This window comes from Schistocerca piceifrons, chromosome X (assembly GCF_021461385.2).
Source record: "Schistocerca piceifrons isolate TAMUIC-IGC-003096 chromosome X, iqSchPice1.1, whole genome shotgun sequence".
Classification (NCBI taxonomy): Eukaryota; Metazoa; Arthropoda; class Insecta; order Orthoptera; family Acrididae; genus Schistocerca; species Schistocerca piceifrons.
In genome coordinates this window covers 53552863-53566337 of record NC_060149.1, presented here as the reverse complement: position 1 = coordinate 53566337, position 13475 = coordinate 53552863, and the positions used below count along the sequence as shown (strand labels likewise).

The 13475-nt window shown below is 39.3% G+C and overlaps 1 protein-coding gene across 1 annotated transcript in view; it reads left to right on the top strand.

Annotated features, from left to right (window-relative positions):
- Window positions 1-13475, top strand: part of LOC124722172 — an 830020-nt gene that overhangs the window by 764393 nt on the left and 52152 nt on the right. The window contains exons 66-67 of the mRNA XM_047247373.1: window positions 4214-4370; window positions 10901-11154. Coding sequence (XP_047103329.1) covers window positions 4214-4370; window positions 10901-11154 — 411 coding nt within the window. The remainder of the gene's footprint in view (window positions 1-4213; window positions 4371-10900; window positions 11155-13475) is intronic.

Sequence of the window (13475 nt, the reverse complement as noted above, 5' to 3'; positions counted from 1 at the left end):
CAATATACTCCTAAAGCACCAGTGCCTGCCTTGCCAGCTGAGCCAATAGATCTTCGAGGCTGAACACTCAGCACAGAGAATGGTGTGTCCAGCACAGTTGTGAATACATTAGCAAATAAATACAACCACAACTTATTGGTGACACAAACCGCTGCAGGTCATTCTGTCACTGTTATAGCTTAATATCTCACACTTGGAGAGAAATCCGGAGGTATAAGATATCACCTTTTCATCACCTTCCTGAATTTGCACTATAACTGCACCTATCTGGTAACCCCTGCATCAGTGTCAAGTTCTGGCTCAGCATTTTAATTATCCATTGCTCAAACCAGGGAAGATGCTAGCACCTTGTTAGATGCCAAAGAGGCACTTTCTTGGATTCAGGTGGAACCCTACAGCCTGAAAACACTTTAACATGGTTGTCAGGCAGTTTAAATTTTCTTCGTACATCTTCAAAAACATCCAGATAGCAAATATGCAGAGTCCATTAAGGTTTTGAAACAGGTAATCAGTCATGCATTTGAAGGCGGTTGGAGTGTTACACAATCCAAACAACGTAACTTAAAACTCATAGAAATCTTTCTTCATGATTTTGTTCAGTCATTGATAGTTGGTGTGGAGATTCCATGAGCTGTCTTTATTCTTCCCAAATTATCTGTCATTCAGATGGTGACATTTTATATGAGCACTTTCTAATTTGTGGATGTTCCCCAGATAGCACCTATGGCAGTCTCACCTCCATAGGTGGTCACCTTGCTTAGTTGTCCTGAAGTTGGTTGGTAGGCAAGCAGCTGGTACCTTGGTATGATAATGGGAAGCAGATATTACGTGTTGGGGAGCAATGTCATCCATGGTATGGCAATAGCCTTCATCCCACAGGTTGTTAAAATCTGCAGTTAACTGGTATGAATATAACTGTTGTGATGTAGACATCTGGTGGCACAGTTGTCATCAAAAACTCACCTTTTGAATAAAAACGCCTTTAGTCACAATTTTTTCTTGTTTTACTTATTAAATTACATGATGCATTTTAGAAGCTGTGGGTCCATCTTCAAGTACAAATCATCTAATACATAATTTACATTTGTTCGTGAATAAGGCGAAATGTATTTTCCTCTTATGAGAAAGTTAGTTGTAAGTTTTAGTATTTTGTGAATTGAGTGCAGAAATATATGTGAAAAACAGTGAAAAAATGGTGAAAAACATACTGAACAAACAAAGGAAGAACATATTTAACCTTTTGGGGTCACCATACATTGGTTTATTTATTAGTGACATGGTGTGTGATGAGAGACTGAATAAGTCAATGTTTGCTGACCTCAAAAGGTTAAAAATGTTCTCCCTTCTTTGTTCAATAAGTTTTTCACTATTTTTTCCACTGTTTCTCCCACATTTTCTGCACTTGATTCACAAAATAATAACTTAAAATCTAACTTTTTCAGAACAGAAAAACGCATTTCATCTCACTTAAGAGCAAATGTAAATTATGTCTGAGATGATTTGCACCTGTAGATGGATCCACAGAGTCTGAAATGCCCCATATAATTTAATAAAACACAAAAAATTTTGACTGAAGGCGTTTTTATTCAACTTCCTGAGTACTGAATACAGTCACATTCACAGCTGCAAAATGTGGATGAAACGTTTAAAAAAACTCACTTTGTTTCTCTGGAGTTGCGTGCAATGTGTACACAGTGGAAACATGCTGGCATGTTGTCCTCTGTCTTCCAAATGTCTGTTCTTCTATGGGGCATTATATTTGGAGCAGGAGTGTTGTCGTTTAGTGACTGCGGGAGAAGACCGACTTAGTCTGTTCTCTCTGGCATATTCAAATGACGGCAGAAATTGGTGCTTAAGGTCAATACACCTCTTCTTCAATATTTTCTGTTACCTCCTGATTTATAGGGTCAACATTCATTGCCACCATCTCTTTCTTACTTGGACCAACAGTTATGGTTGCCATAAACAACTGTATTGCTTCTCTCACTATCTGACGTATGAGGGAGGTGAGGTCATGCTAAAAAGAAGAGAGATTAGAGTTTAACATCCTGTCAACAGCAAGGTCTTTAGGGACAGAGCACAAGGTTGATTTAGAAAAGGATTGGGAATCAAATCAGCTGAGGCCTTTACAAAGGAACCATCCCAGCATTTCCCTGTAGTGATTTAGGGAAATCATAGGAAGCGTAAATCTGGATTGACGGGTTGTGATTCAAACTGTTGTTCTCCAGAATGTGAGTCCAGTGTGCTAACCACTGTACTATATCACTTGGTAAAGGTTTGCTAATATCCCATAACTGCAGTACTGACCACGTATGGGAGTCAGCCATACTTTTATCCAGCTCCCTTCTGTTGCATTTTCTTGATGTGCTGGCACCACTCGATGAATTCCTAGGTTGTTATGACATTCTTTACCAAAAGAGCTTGGTACATGTCTTTGCAACTTCTTTCATCAAGTGTGATATTTTGTTAGCTTTTGTCATATTTGGGCTCACAGCATGACATAGGCCAAAGCAATCTGTACATAGGACTGTGTCATTTTCCGATGATGTTGAACCCTGTTATTCAATTGTTCCTACAGTAAGTAGACTTGCTGCTAATTGTCACCAAACCTCAGCCTGGAACCTATCCCAGCTATTGAGAGCATCTGTTTGTTGCAATCAAACTACTGCTGGCCTGTGTCATCCTAGTAAAACCACACATTTGCCAAACACATCATGTCATTCTACCTTTTGTATTTGATGAATCAGTCAGGATCTTGTAGTCATTTCATCAGGTCTTGACCAGAATTTTCAGAGAACACTGATATGGGTGCTTGATGTGCTGGTGACTTATAGCTAGCTTGGAATCCATTGGTCTCCTGAATCTATGAATCATGGGAATGATGTACTACTTGTATTCTGGTTCCTGTCCATTTAGGAAACAGATTTTTTATTGCCTAATTGGAGCCACACTGATATAGATGTTTTGGTGTACCCAGTGTCTCCACCAAACGATATCATGTTGTAACCACATTAAAGTTCAAATCCAAAAGCTAGGTCATCAGTGAAATACAATACTTAGCACTGAAAGTACATTCATTGGGATCACAAATGTACATCCAGAACAGTACTGATTTGGACAGAGAGTATAGCTATTTATACAAACATTGAATATTATAGAATATTGGTATTTGTACAAATATTGAATACTCCAGAATACACAAACATAAGATGCTTCAAGAAACTTCCAGAAATGATAAATCATAAATATATAATTGCTGGTGCTTGGGTTTGAACTGGCAACCTGCAGCATGCAAGGCAGTAACACTAGCCACTATGCCACACTCCTTGCACCATAATTTGCAGCAGTGTAATACGAGGAGGTTCAGTATGTCAGTTTGTTATTTGGACTGCACAGGAAAATCAATATTAAAGTCACCATGAATAATCTGACACCTGTTATTTTTTGATAGCTTGTAAAGGAGATGTTCTAAATTTTGTAACGAAGCATTCATGTCATTATTGATTGTCCTGTACAAACAAACTATGGCCATATTTCCCTGTAGTAGTTCACAACCTAATATTTCCAGACTGCTTTCTCTGGGAATATCTTCTGAGAACTGAATGGGCACAAATGTGATATGACTTTTAACATGGATACAGCTGCCCCCATAACTTTTTCCTTTCCTGTAGAAGTGACAGCCTAGTGCGAAGTCTGGAAGATATACAAATTTCAGTGTGTCTCCCTGCAGCTAGTCTTCAGTTAGACTCTGGACTGTGACATCTTTAAGTTAAGTTTCTAGCAGTACAGTATTTGAAATTTATCAGTTTTATTTATTAGTGACTGCACATTTTGTGAAACCTTATAAGATCAGCACTTATTTCTGAAGTTTCTGGTTTACTTCCATTTGCTGCTCTTCTCTGCTGAGACCTGGTTGGGTGTGGTGCTGAGTTGATTTTCTCCTTCTTCTGGGGTGCAAAAAAGTCTTCACAAGTATTATATTTACTGTCACATGTGCTTAGCAAGAAGTTGTTTTCTATTTTTTCTTGACTCATTCCAATGCCCCATAGGTACCTGCCTTCCTGAACTTCACAGACTCTGTAAATTTTGCTGCATTTCAGAACAAAATTATATTAAGGTGAAATATTTCCACCTGCCAGAATGGTATGATTTTCTTATATTCAGTAATTGTTCCACACTACATTTGTTAAATAATCTCTTCTTTATTTTTCAGGCAGTAACAGTTGAAAGGGGAGCTATTACACATCTTCCTGCCCAGGTTGGAGATATGTACATTTACCAGGAAACTGAAATTATTACTATAGAGAGTGCTCGTGGCATTCACATACAGTGTAATCTTAAATTCGATCTTTGCTCTATAACACTTTCAGGTAAATATTCTGATATTTGTATCTAAAACTGATAATAGCTTTTTTAACATATAGATATATTTCCACACTGCTCTGTGTGTCCTCAGTTAGCTGTAGCTTTTACAACTGACTTTATGATAATACATGTCTTTGTGTGTAGTTCCTTCCTTTCTCAATTATCCTGGTACAATAAAAATATTTTGCTATAAAACCATTTGATTCTTTTCCCCCCTTGAGTTTCAAGGATCTGAATTGTGGCTGCTCAGATTTACTTGTTGAGAACATTAAGTTTCAAAAGTTTTCTTGTATTAATGATGAGAGCTGTAGTAGGGCTTTTGCTTATCTTTTAAATGCTTTTCACAGACTCCATTTTTCACTTGTCTGTAATAATTTTTGCTTCTGAAGCCAAGATACAATCAGAACTTATATTTTAAGTTTTTGTCTATTATGTTTTCTAAGCCTATAGTAGAGTGACAGAAACGTGCTTCACTATTCTACTTTCTTTCCGTAAAATTCTGCTCTAATGTTAAGTATTGTTTTACTTGTTTGTAGCCATGAAACTACATTCAATGTGATAGTTAATTCCCTTCTGCCAGTGCAAGAAAGTCTCATACTTGAGTTATCCATGACCTCAGCTCTTTCACCTCAAAATATACCAAACAACAAGAAAACATTTGATCAATACAAAAATCATTATTGTATATTTTCAGCATCATGTTTCAAATTTACATAAAGAAAGAGAGAGGCTGCTCAGTAGTGTCTCAGGACAAAACAGAGTATTTATTCATCTGTAAACATGTTTATGTGCAGCTATTGTCATCATATAAAGTTTATGTACAAGAATATGAAAAGATAGACTGCTGCTCTCTGCTTCATCAGACATAGACCATATTCACAGAAGGACAGCACACACATTGTCACTGTCTTCTCCAGGTGCTAAGCTGTGATGGCATCTGAGTTGTGCAGTAATCTTTACTGGGTTGGTTAGTGGAGGTACAGAAGAGGCATGGGATTTTAGCAGTAGGGCTAGCAGGGTAGGGCAGGGTAGGGGTGGTGAAATATGCTAGTGCTGCCTCCTGTGGAAGCATGCAGGACAGAATGAGAAAGAACTATGTTGGTACACTGGCAAAATAGAAAGTGTGTGTAGGGCTGAATGGGAGCAGTGTAGGGGATACAAGGCAGAAAACAGAGAGAACCAAAGTTTGTGGCTGAGGGGGTTATGAGCACGAAGGATATGTTGCAGGTTCAGAAAAGTTGGTGTAGTGGAAAGAATCCAAATGGCACAGGCTGTGAAGCAGTCCTTGAAGTAAGCACACTGTTTTGAATAGCATGCTAGCAAGTGGGTGGTCCAGCTGTCTCTTGGCCTCAGTTTGTCAGTGACTGTCCATGCTGACAGGCAACTTGTTAGTCATCATGGTCATGTAGAATTCCATGTAGTTACAACTAAGATAGTAGATAACATAGCTGCTTTCATAGCTGTCTCTGCCTCTGATGGGATAGGAGCTTCCTTGACAGGGCAGGAGTAGGCAGTGGTGCGAGGATGTATATGACATGTCTTGCATCAAGGTCTATTGCAGGAATATGAGCCATGAGGCAAGGGGTTGGGAGCAGGAGTGGAATAGGGACAGATCAGGATACTGCATGAGGTGAACAGGCAGCAAAATACCACTGTGGGATAGGTGAGGAGGACTGTGGAATAGTGGAAAGGGGGGGGGGGGGGATATTTGTCACTTCAGGGTACTGAAAGTGGTAGTCAGAGCTAGGACGGAGGATGTGATTCAGTTGCTCCCATCCTAAGTGGTACTGAGTCACAAGAGGGCCACTCATCTGCAGCCATATCGTGGGTATGTGGGGCTGGAAGGTAACTGGGGAGACAATGTGCATCCATGCTGACATCTGGCTTATCTTTATCATGTTAGTCAGATACTAAGGTGTCAATGATTATACAGAGGTGACATTGCATGGCCAATTAATTAATTTGTGGTTACATTTTCCAGTCCAAGAAGTGGTTATGCAGTGTAACTGTAAGGCCAGCCCTCACACATATGTAAATAGGAAATTTAAGAGTAGTATGACAGTGTTACCAAATTAATAAATTGATACACAATGAAGATAAAGAAATAATTGATGAATGACTGGGTTGAATCCCAAAGGACATAAACATCTCCAATTACAGAAATACCTTTAAATATAATATATTTTTGTCTAACATACTATAGTGACAATGATGGTGTACAAAAACTTTACAGAACAGAACAATAATTGCATTGTGCATGCAGAGTGTCAGCAGAGGTTAGCACATAATTTTCACCAGTGCAGCCAGTGTGTATTCAGTAACTGTCTGCAAAGTACGTTAAAGTTTCCCGCAGAATTTCTAAAAGTCAGATTCCAAGCCTCAGCTTCATCAGTGTCAACCTACATAAAGCAAAATAAAATAAATTCTGAAACAGATTTAACCAAAACAGAGATGTAGCATAATAACACAGTTCACTGTTGCACAAACTGCTTTGAAAGTAATAAAGTTCATGTAATCACAAATGAATATAAGCACTGAACAGTACTCAGAAATAACAAATCCCATCACTTTTTAGAATCACACAGATCTAAAGGTTGTGAAGTCAACTAAATACCTTGGGCTTACAATTTTGAATAACTTAAATTTTGAATGATCACATAGATAATGTAGTGCAGAAAGCTAACCAAAGACTGTAATTTATTGGCAGAACACTTAGAAGATGCAACAGATCTACTAAAGAGACTGCCTACATGATGTTTGTCCATCCTCTTCTGGAGTATTGCTGCATGGTATGGGGTTTACATCAGATGGCATTAGAAGGGGAGAGAGTGTCATGGATATGACACATGAGTTGGGATGACAGTCATTTAAGCAAAGGCATTTTTCATTGCGATAGTATCTTGAATTTTTTCAACCGCCAACTTTTTACTTGGAATTTGAAAATAGTTTGTTGGCACCCACCTACATAGGGATAAATGGTCATTGTAATAAAATAAGGGAAAGCAGAGCTCACACAGAAAGATTTAAGTGTTCATTGTTCGGGCACACTGCTTGAGAATGGAACAGTAGAGAAATAACTTTAAGGTGGTTTGATGAACCCTCTGCCAGGCAACTAATTTTGAATTGTAGAGTAGTCATTTTGATGTAAAATCTACATTCACTGTTATGAAATTCCACCAGTATCGTAAAAGTTAAAGTCTCAAACATGCCACCAATGAAAATATTTCTAAGTTCTTCAAACATGACTCTTAGTCCCTACAATGTTGCTCACAAATCTTACTAACTCTGCAACAGCGTGACTGCCAACAGCCAGCCTTGCTCAAATATCCGAGTGACCAAACAGCCCTGCTTCCTTCTGAACTCGCCCTTGTATAGATTCAGTCATGTGACAACTACTCTACCCAGTACAAACATTTAAAGAAAGAACACTGTCTTGATTAATGATAATAATTCACCATATAAATGCAAAACAACATATAAACAAATATTCTTGGTCATTTTTTGATCTGTTACTGGGGATGATTCAGCTCATTTCATGTACATATTACAGTTTAACAGCAATTTGTCACAATTATCATTACTAGTCAAACTATACACTATCCAGAAAATTTATATGTACAATTCAAGCAATAGGTTGGGTAACACATTAGGATGTTTGCTTGTTTTGTATGGTTTATTTCTGTGGAGGTCTTTACTAATGGCATGTTTATTCCAAAAAATATGAACTTCCTGGCAGATTAAAACATGGAACCACATATATGTTGAGTTGTGCTTATCTTGTATCTGGTGTAGTAAGCTTTTATTAAAGCTATCATAAGCATTTTTTCTGAACTCTCTGTACACATTATGAGTTTTATAAACATTAAAGTAATCATTGCTAATAACTTTTAAGCCAGACATCACATTATCCTGACTTGTCCTACATTTTTTGTGCAAAATATGTACCTAAACATGATTTACAGGACCAATAAAGAAATACAAATACAAATAAACATGTCATCTCATTGCTGTGCTTAATTAGGTATGTTAAATTTTGTGCTAGCATATCTGGAAGCTATATTCCTAATTTCCTGTCAATTTAAGCATTTTGTCATACACATGTAGCCATTTTCTTCTATCATGGTACATTTCCAGTAGGTGAGCGTTAGTTACAGAACATACACCCCTCTCATGTGGATTTTTCCAGCTTCTGACACATCCTTACCTGCTGCTTGCATAGCCCAAGTGCTAGCTGTCTCACTGCCTCACCCCTGCTCTCACATGTTTCATTCTTTAAAGCTCATAACAGATGACACAGCATTCAAACTGTGACACTTTTGCCAATTATTTTTCAAAGACATAGGACATTTCTCTTTGTATAAGGTTGGGGAGGTAATTTCATTCTGTGAAGGCTTGAGTCAGATGCTTGACATATTTTAAGATGACGCCCACATGGCACCATCCTATGTTAACTCATTCATGGACCATCTAGAGGAATCCTTACTACCCTCACAGAATCCCAAAACCCTAGTCTGTGGGTGGGTATACCCTGTCCACATTCTTCCAGAACCTCAACACAATTGTTTCACCTGCCTTCCTTGGCCCAACAAGCCACCTTCCTCAACGTTGACCTCCATCTCAAAGATGGTTAAATCATTACCTCCATCCACATCAAACCTATCAGCCACCAACAATACCTCCACTTTGACAGCAGCCACCTATTCCCCACCAACAGGTCCCTTCCGTACAGCCTAGCCGCTCATGGTCATCACTCATATCGTGATGAACCGTCCGTCTGCAAATATGCCAAGGGCCTCACTGAGACCTTCACAGACAGAACTTACCCTCCCATATTACCCAGAAAGACATCCCCCATGTCTTGTCCCACCAGTCATCTACAGTCCCCCACATACCCACTGTCCAACCAAATAGAAGTGGCCCTCCCATGTGTCAGTACTGCCCACAACAGGAGCAACTGAATCACACTCTCCACCAAGGTTTTGATTACCTCTTGTCACACCCTGAAATGATAAACATCCTCCCATCTAACCCAGTATCCTCCCCATCCCTCCCACAGTGGTATTTCATTGCCCACCAAACCCATACATCCTTGTGCGTCCCTATTATACCTCTGCTCCCAACCTCTTGCACCATGGCTCATATTCCTGCAATAGACCTAGATGCAAGACCTGTCCCATACAGCCTCCCACTACCACCTACTCCTGTCCTGTCATGACATCTTCTACCACTTCAGAGGCAGGGCCATCTGTGAAAACAGCCATGTGATCTACCAACTTAGTTGTAACTACATGGGCAATCTACAAGGGCGTGATGATTAACACAGGCTGCCTATGTGCATGGATGGACACTGACAAACAAAGGTCAAGAGACAGCTGGACCACTCAGTTGCTAGCATCCTACCTAACATGATGTGCTTTACTTCAGTGACTGCTTCACAGAGTGGGCCTATGTATTCTTCCCATCAACACCAGATTTTCTGAACTTGTAGTATATCCTTCATTCTCATAACTCCATAGGCCTCAACCTTTGGTTTTCTCTGTCATTCACCTGTCTAACCCTTCCTTGCTCACAATCAGTCCTACACACACCTCCTATCCTGTCAGGGCACCTACATAGTCCTTTCCCTTTCTCTGCTATTGGTCTGTCCCCTCCTCCCCCCAATCCTTCTCCCCACACTCCTCCACCCATATAGTCTCCTGGTGCTGCACCTTGTAGCCCACAATTCTGTCCCCACATGCTCCCACAAGGGGCAGCACTAGCACATCCCCCCCCCCCCATATCTGACCTGTTATCCAACCTGCCCCTCACACCACACCTCTTCTGTACCACCAGTACCCCACACAGCAAAAATTGCTGGTCACCTCAGACACAGTTACAGTCACGTTTTGTCTACTTACAATCAAATGGTTCAAATGGCTCTGAGCACTATGGGACTTAACTTCTGAGGTCATCAGTCCCCTAGAACTTAGAACTACTTAAACCTAACTAACCTAGGGATATCACACACATCCATGCCCGAGGCAGGATTCAAACCTGCGACTGCAGCGTGTCTACCTATGATGAAGGACTTAGTCCAACATGTCGATAATATCTAGTGGTCATTTTCACTGTGTCTGCCACTCAGTGTCTCCTCTGTATGGTGAATGGCAAACTATACTTTTCATATTTTTGTTATTCAATCCTCGATTTTCTGAAGTTTATATACATCTATAGATGCAACATTACAATACTCTTACATTTCCCCTTGCCTAATTAGGCTATAACTATGTTATGAGAAAGCATTCACCTAAGTTACTACTTACTTAAAATTGTGAAGGTACATTAAAGGAACCATTCCTTCAAAAAAAATTATTATAAAGGAATAAAAGACAAAAATTTTGTATCTTTATATTTGAAATTTGTTGCTTTCAGTGGTATTAACATTAAAACTTTGTGTTAATTATAAAGAAACATGAACACTTTACTATAAAATGTCCAGGAGAAATCAAAGTTGCTTTTGCCACATCATGTTTAACTGTACAATTTTTGTTCTCAGGATGGCATTATGGCAAGACATTTGGATTGCTGGGAACAATGGATAATGAGCCAATAAATGATTTCTTAACTTCATATGGAAAGGTGGAAACTGATGTAGAAAGGTTTACCCAAAGTTGGATTCTAGAACCTTACAAATGCAGTTCAGATAAGAACTTTGCAATAGATATAGCACAGCCAAATGAAAAATTAAGAAACTTGTGCCAGGCATTTTTTAAAAGTAAATCTTCTCAGTTCAGCACTTGTTTCACCATGGTAAGAGGAAAATTGTAGTTTATTGATATATGGATACATGTCTTAAGTTTTCAAGGAATATTGAGTCCTAGATGGTAGATACAACATATTACATAGTAGTGGGCTACTTACTAGGAAAAAAATAAGTCTATTTAGAAGAAATAAAAGAACAGTTGCTGATAATGTTAGGTACAAAGCGATAACTTGTTGAGTTTTAGATATGTTTTTAGCTTCATAGTTGGTGTGCCTTTCAAATAACAAATATTTCCAGGTGTATTAGAAAAAATGCATGAATTTCTAACCCAAAGCTTCCAGGCATATTAAAACTGTGTGCTGACCTGGACTATAACCTAGGACATTTGATTTTTGTGAGCAAGTGCCCTACCAACTGAACTTTCCAAGCACCACTCACTACCTACACTATACTTCCGCCAGTACCTCTTCTTATACTGCCTAAACTTCACAGAAGTTCTTCTGCATTCCTTGCAGAACTAGCACTTCTGGAAGAAAGGATATTGTGAAGAAATGTCTTAGTCACAACCTAGGGAATTGTTTCCATTATGAATGTTCACTTTGCATTGGTGTGTTTCCTACAAGGGGCATTCAAAAAGAAATGAGCCAGAGACATAATTACAGAGACCAGTATCTGTGTGTTAGAGGTATTGACCCTGGCTGTTGAGAGACTTGTCCCACTGTGATACAAGGTGGTGAATGACTGTGATGTTAACTAGCTCTGCACGTACAGCTGGATGTCATCATCCAAGGTGACTCAAAAGGTTATGCTGACATTCTTCTTTGACCAAGATGGCCCCCTTCTGATTCACTTCCTGCAGCACCGGACAACAGTGAATGCCCAGCATTACTCGCAAACCTTGACCACACTTCACCAAGCGATCAAATCAAAACATCCACGCACTCTCACCCATGGGGTCATTCTGCTCCATGACAATGCAGAGCCTCTTACAGCCAACACAATCGCAACACTCCCGCAGAAATTCAAATAGGAGGTTCCCAGCCACCCTCCATACAGTCTGGACCTCTCTCCCTGTGATTATACCATTTTTGGTCCCCCCTAAAAAGGCGGTGGCAAATGATTCACCTCGGACGATGACATCTAGCGGTATTTACGGAACTGGTTAACATCGCAGCCCCAGGAATTTTATGGGACAGCCATTCACTGCCATGTGTCACAGCGGGACAAATTTCTCAACAGCCAGGGTCAGTACTTCCAACATACTGCTACTGGTTTATGTAATTATGCTTGTGGCTCATTTCTTTTTTAATGCCCCATATAATTTAAAATGAGCTGGCTTATTAAAACTCTGTGTTGGACCTGGACTCATACCTGCAGCCTTTACCTTTTGCAGGCAAGTACTGTACCAAATGACCTATGCAGTGAACATATCTTCTTCCATGAGTGCTAGGCCCATGATGTATGAGGAGAATTTTTATGAATTTTTGGGATGTAGCAGAGAGATATTGGCATAAATGAAGCTGTGAGTGCGGGTCATGTGTCATGGTGGGATAGCTCAGTTGGCAGAGCACTTGCCCACAAAAGGCAAAGATCACAGTTTCAATTCCTGGTTGAGCAGACAATTTTAATCTAACAGAAAATTAAAATCAGCACACAGTCTGCTGCAGAGTTAAAATTCATTCTGCAATATCTAATCTGTCTTTCATATGTTAAAGGTGACAGGTTCTGTGAATCAGAGCAATGACACAGGGCTGTTAGGACTCAAGAAACTGATATCCACTAGTTACCACTTGTGAAGCCTCAGGATTTCGCTGGCTTAGTGTTAGCGACAGAGTGTATGCTAAGCATCTGACATTCACAGGTTGACATTGGTAACTTGTATATTCTGAATGTTATCAAAGCCATTTTAGAGTCAGTGAATTGCAATTGTTTTCAAGGCTGATAAAGGTGTTACATGTTGTAAGAATGACAGCAACTGTTAGTCCAGGTGACCTAGCATTTAAAACAATGGGAAAGACACTAGGAGTCAAAAGGAAAGAGAAATGTGAAGAAAATGAAAAGAAACTGGAAAGTGTTTTCCTACCAACTCTTATAGTCAGCATATAACTGGAGAAAGTTGCTGCTCACAGCTTCATTCCTTTCATTATGTACATGAATAATCAGGGAAATAAAAACCTATTCTCTGTGTGATATGATGCTGTTATACTAGGTCAAATGGTTTCCATAATATTTTGTCAGTGTCATCTGATATCCACCCAAAACAAGTTATTATTATGAATACTGTGACTGTTTGTCATCTCTATGATAAAAATATGGCTGACTATGAAGTCATGTTATTCAGTTTTTGAACTCTCAGAAGTTTAAACCT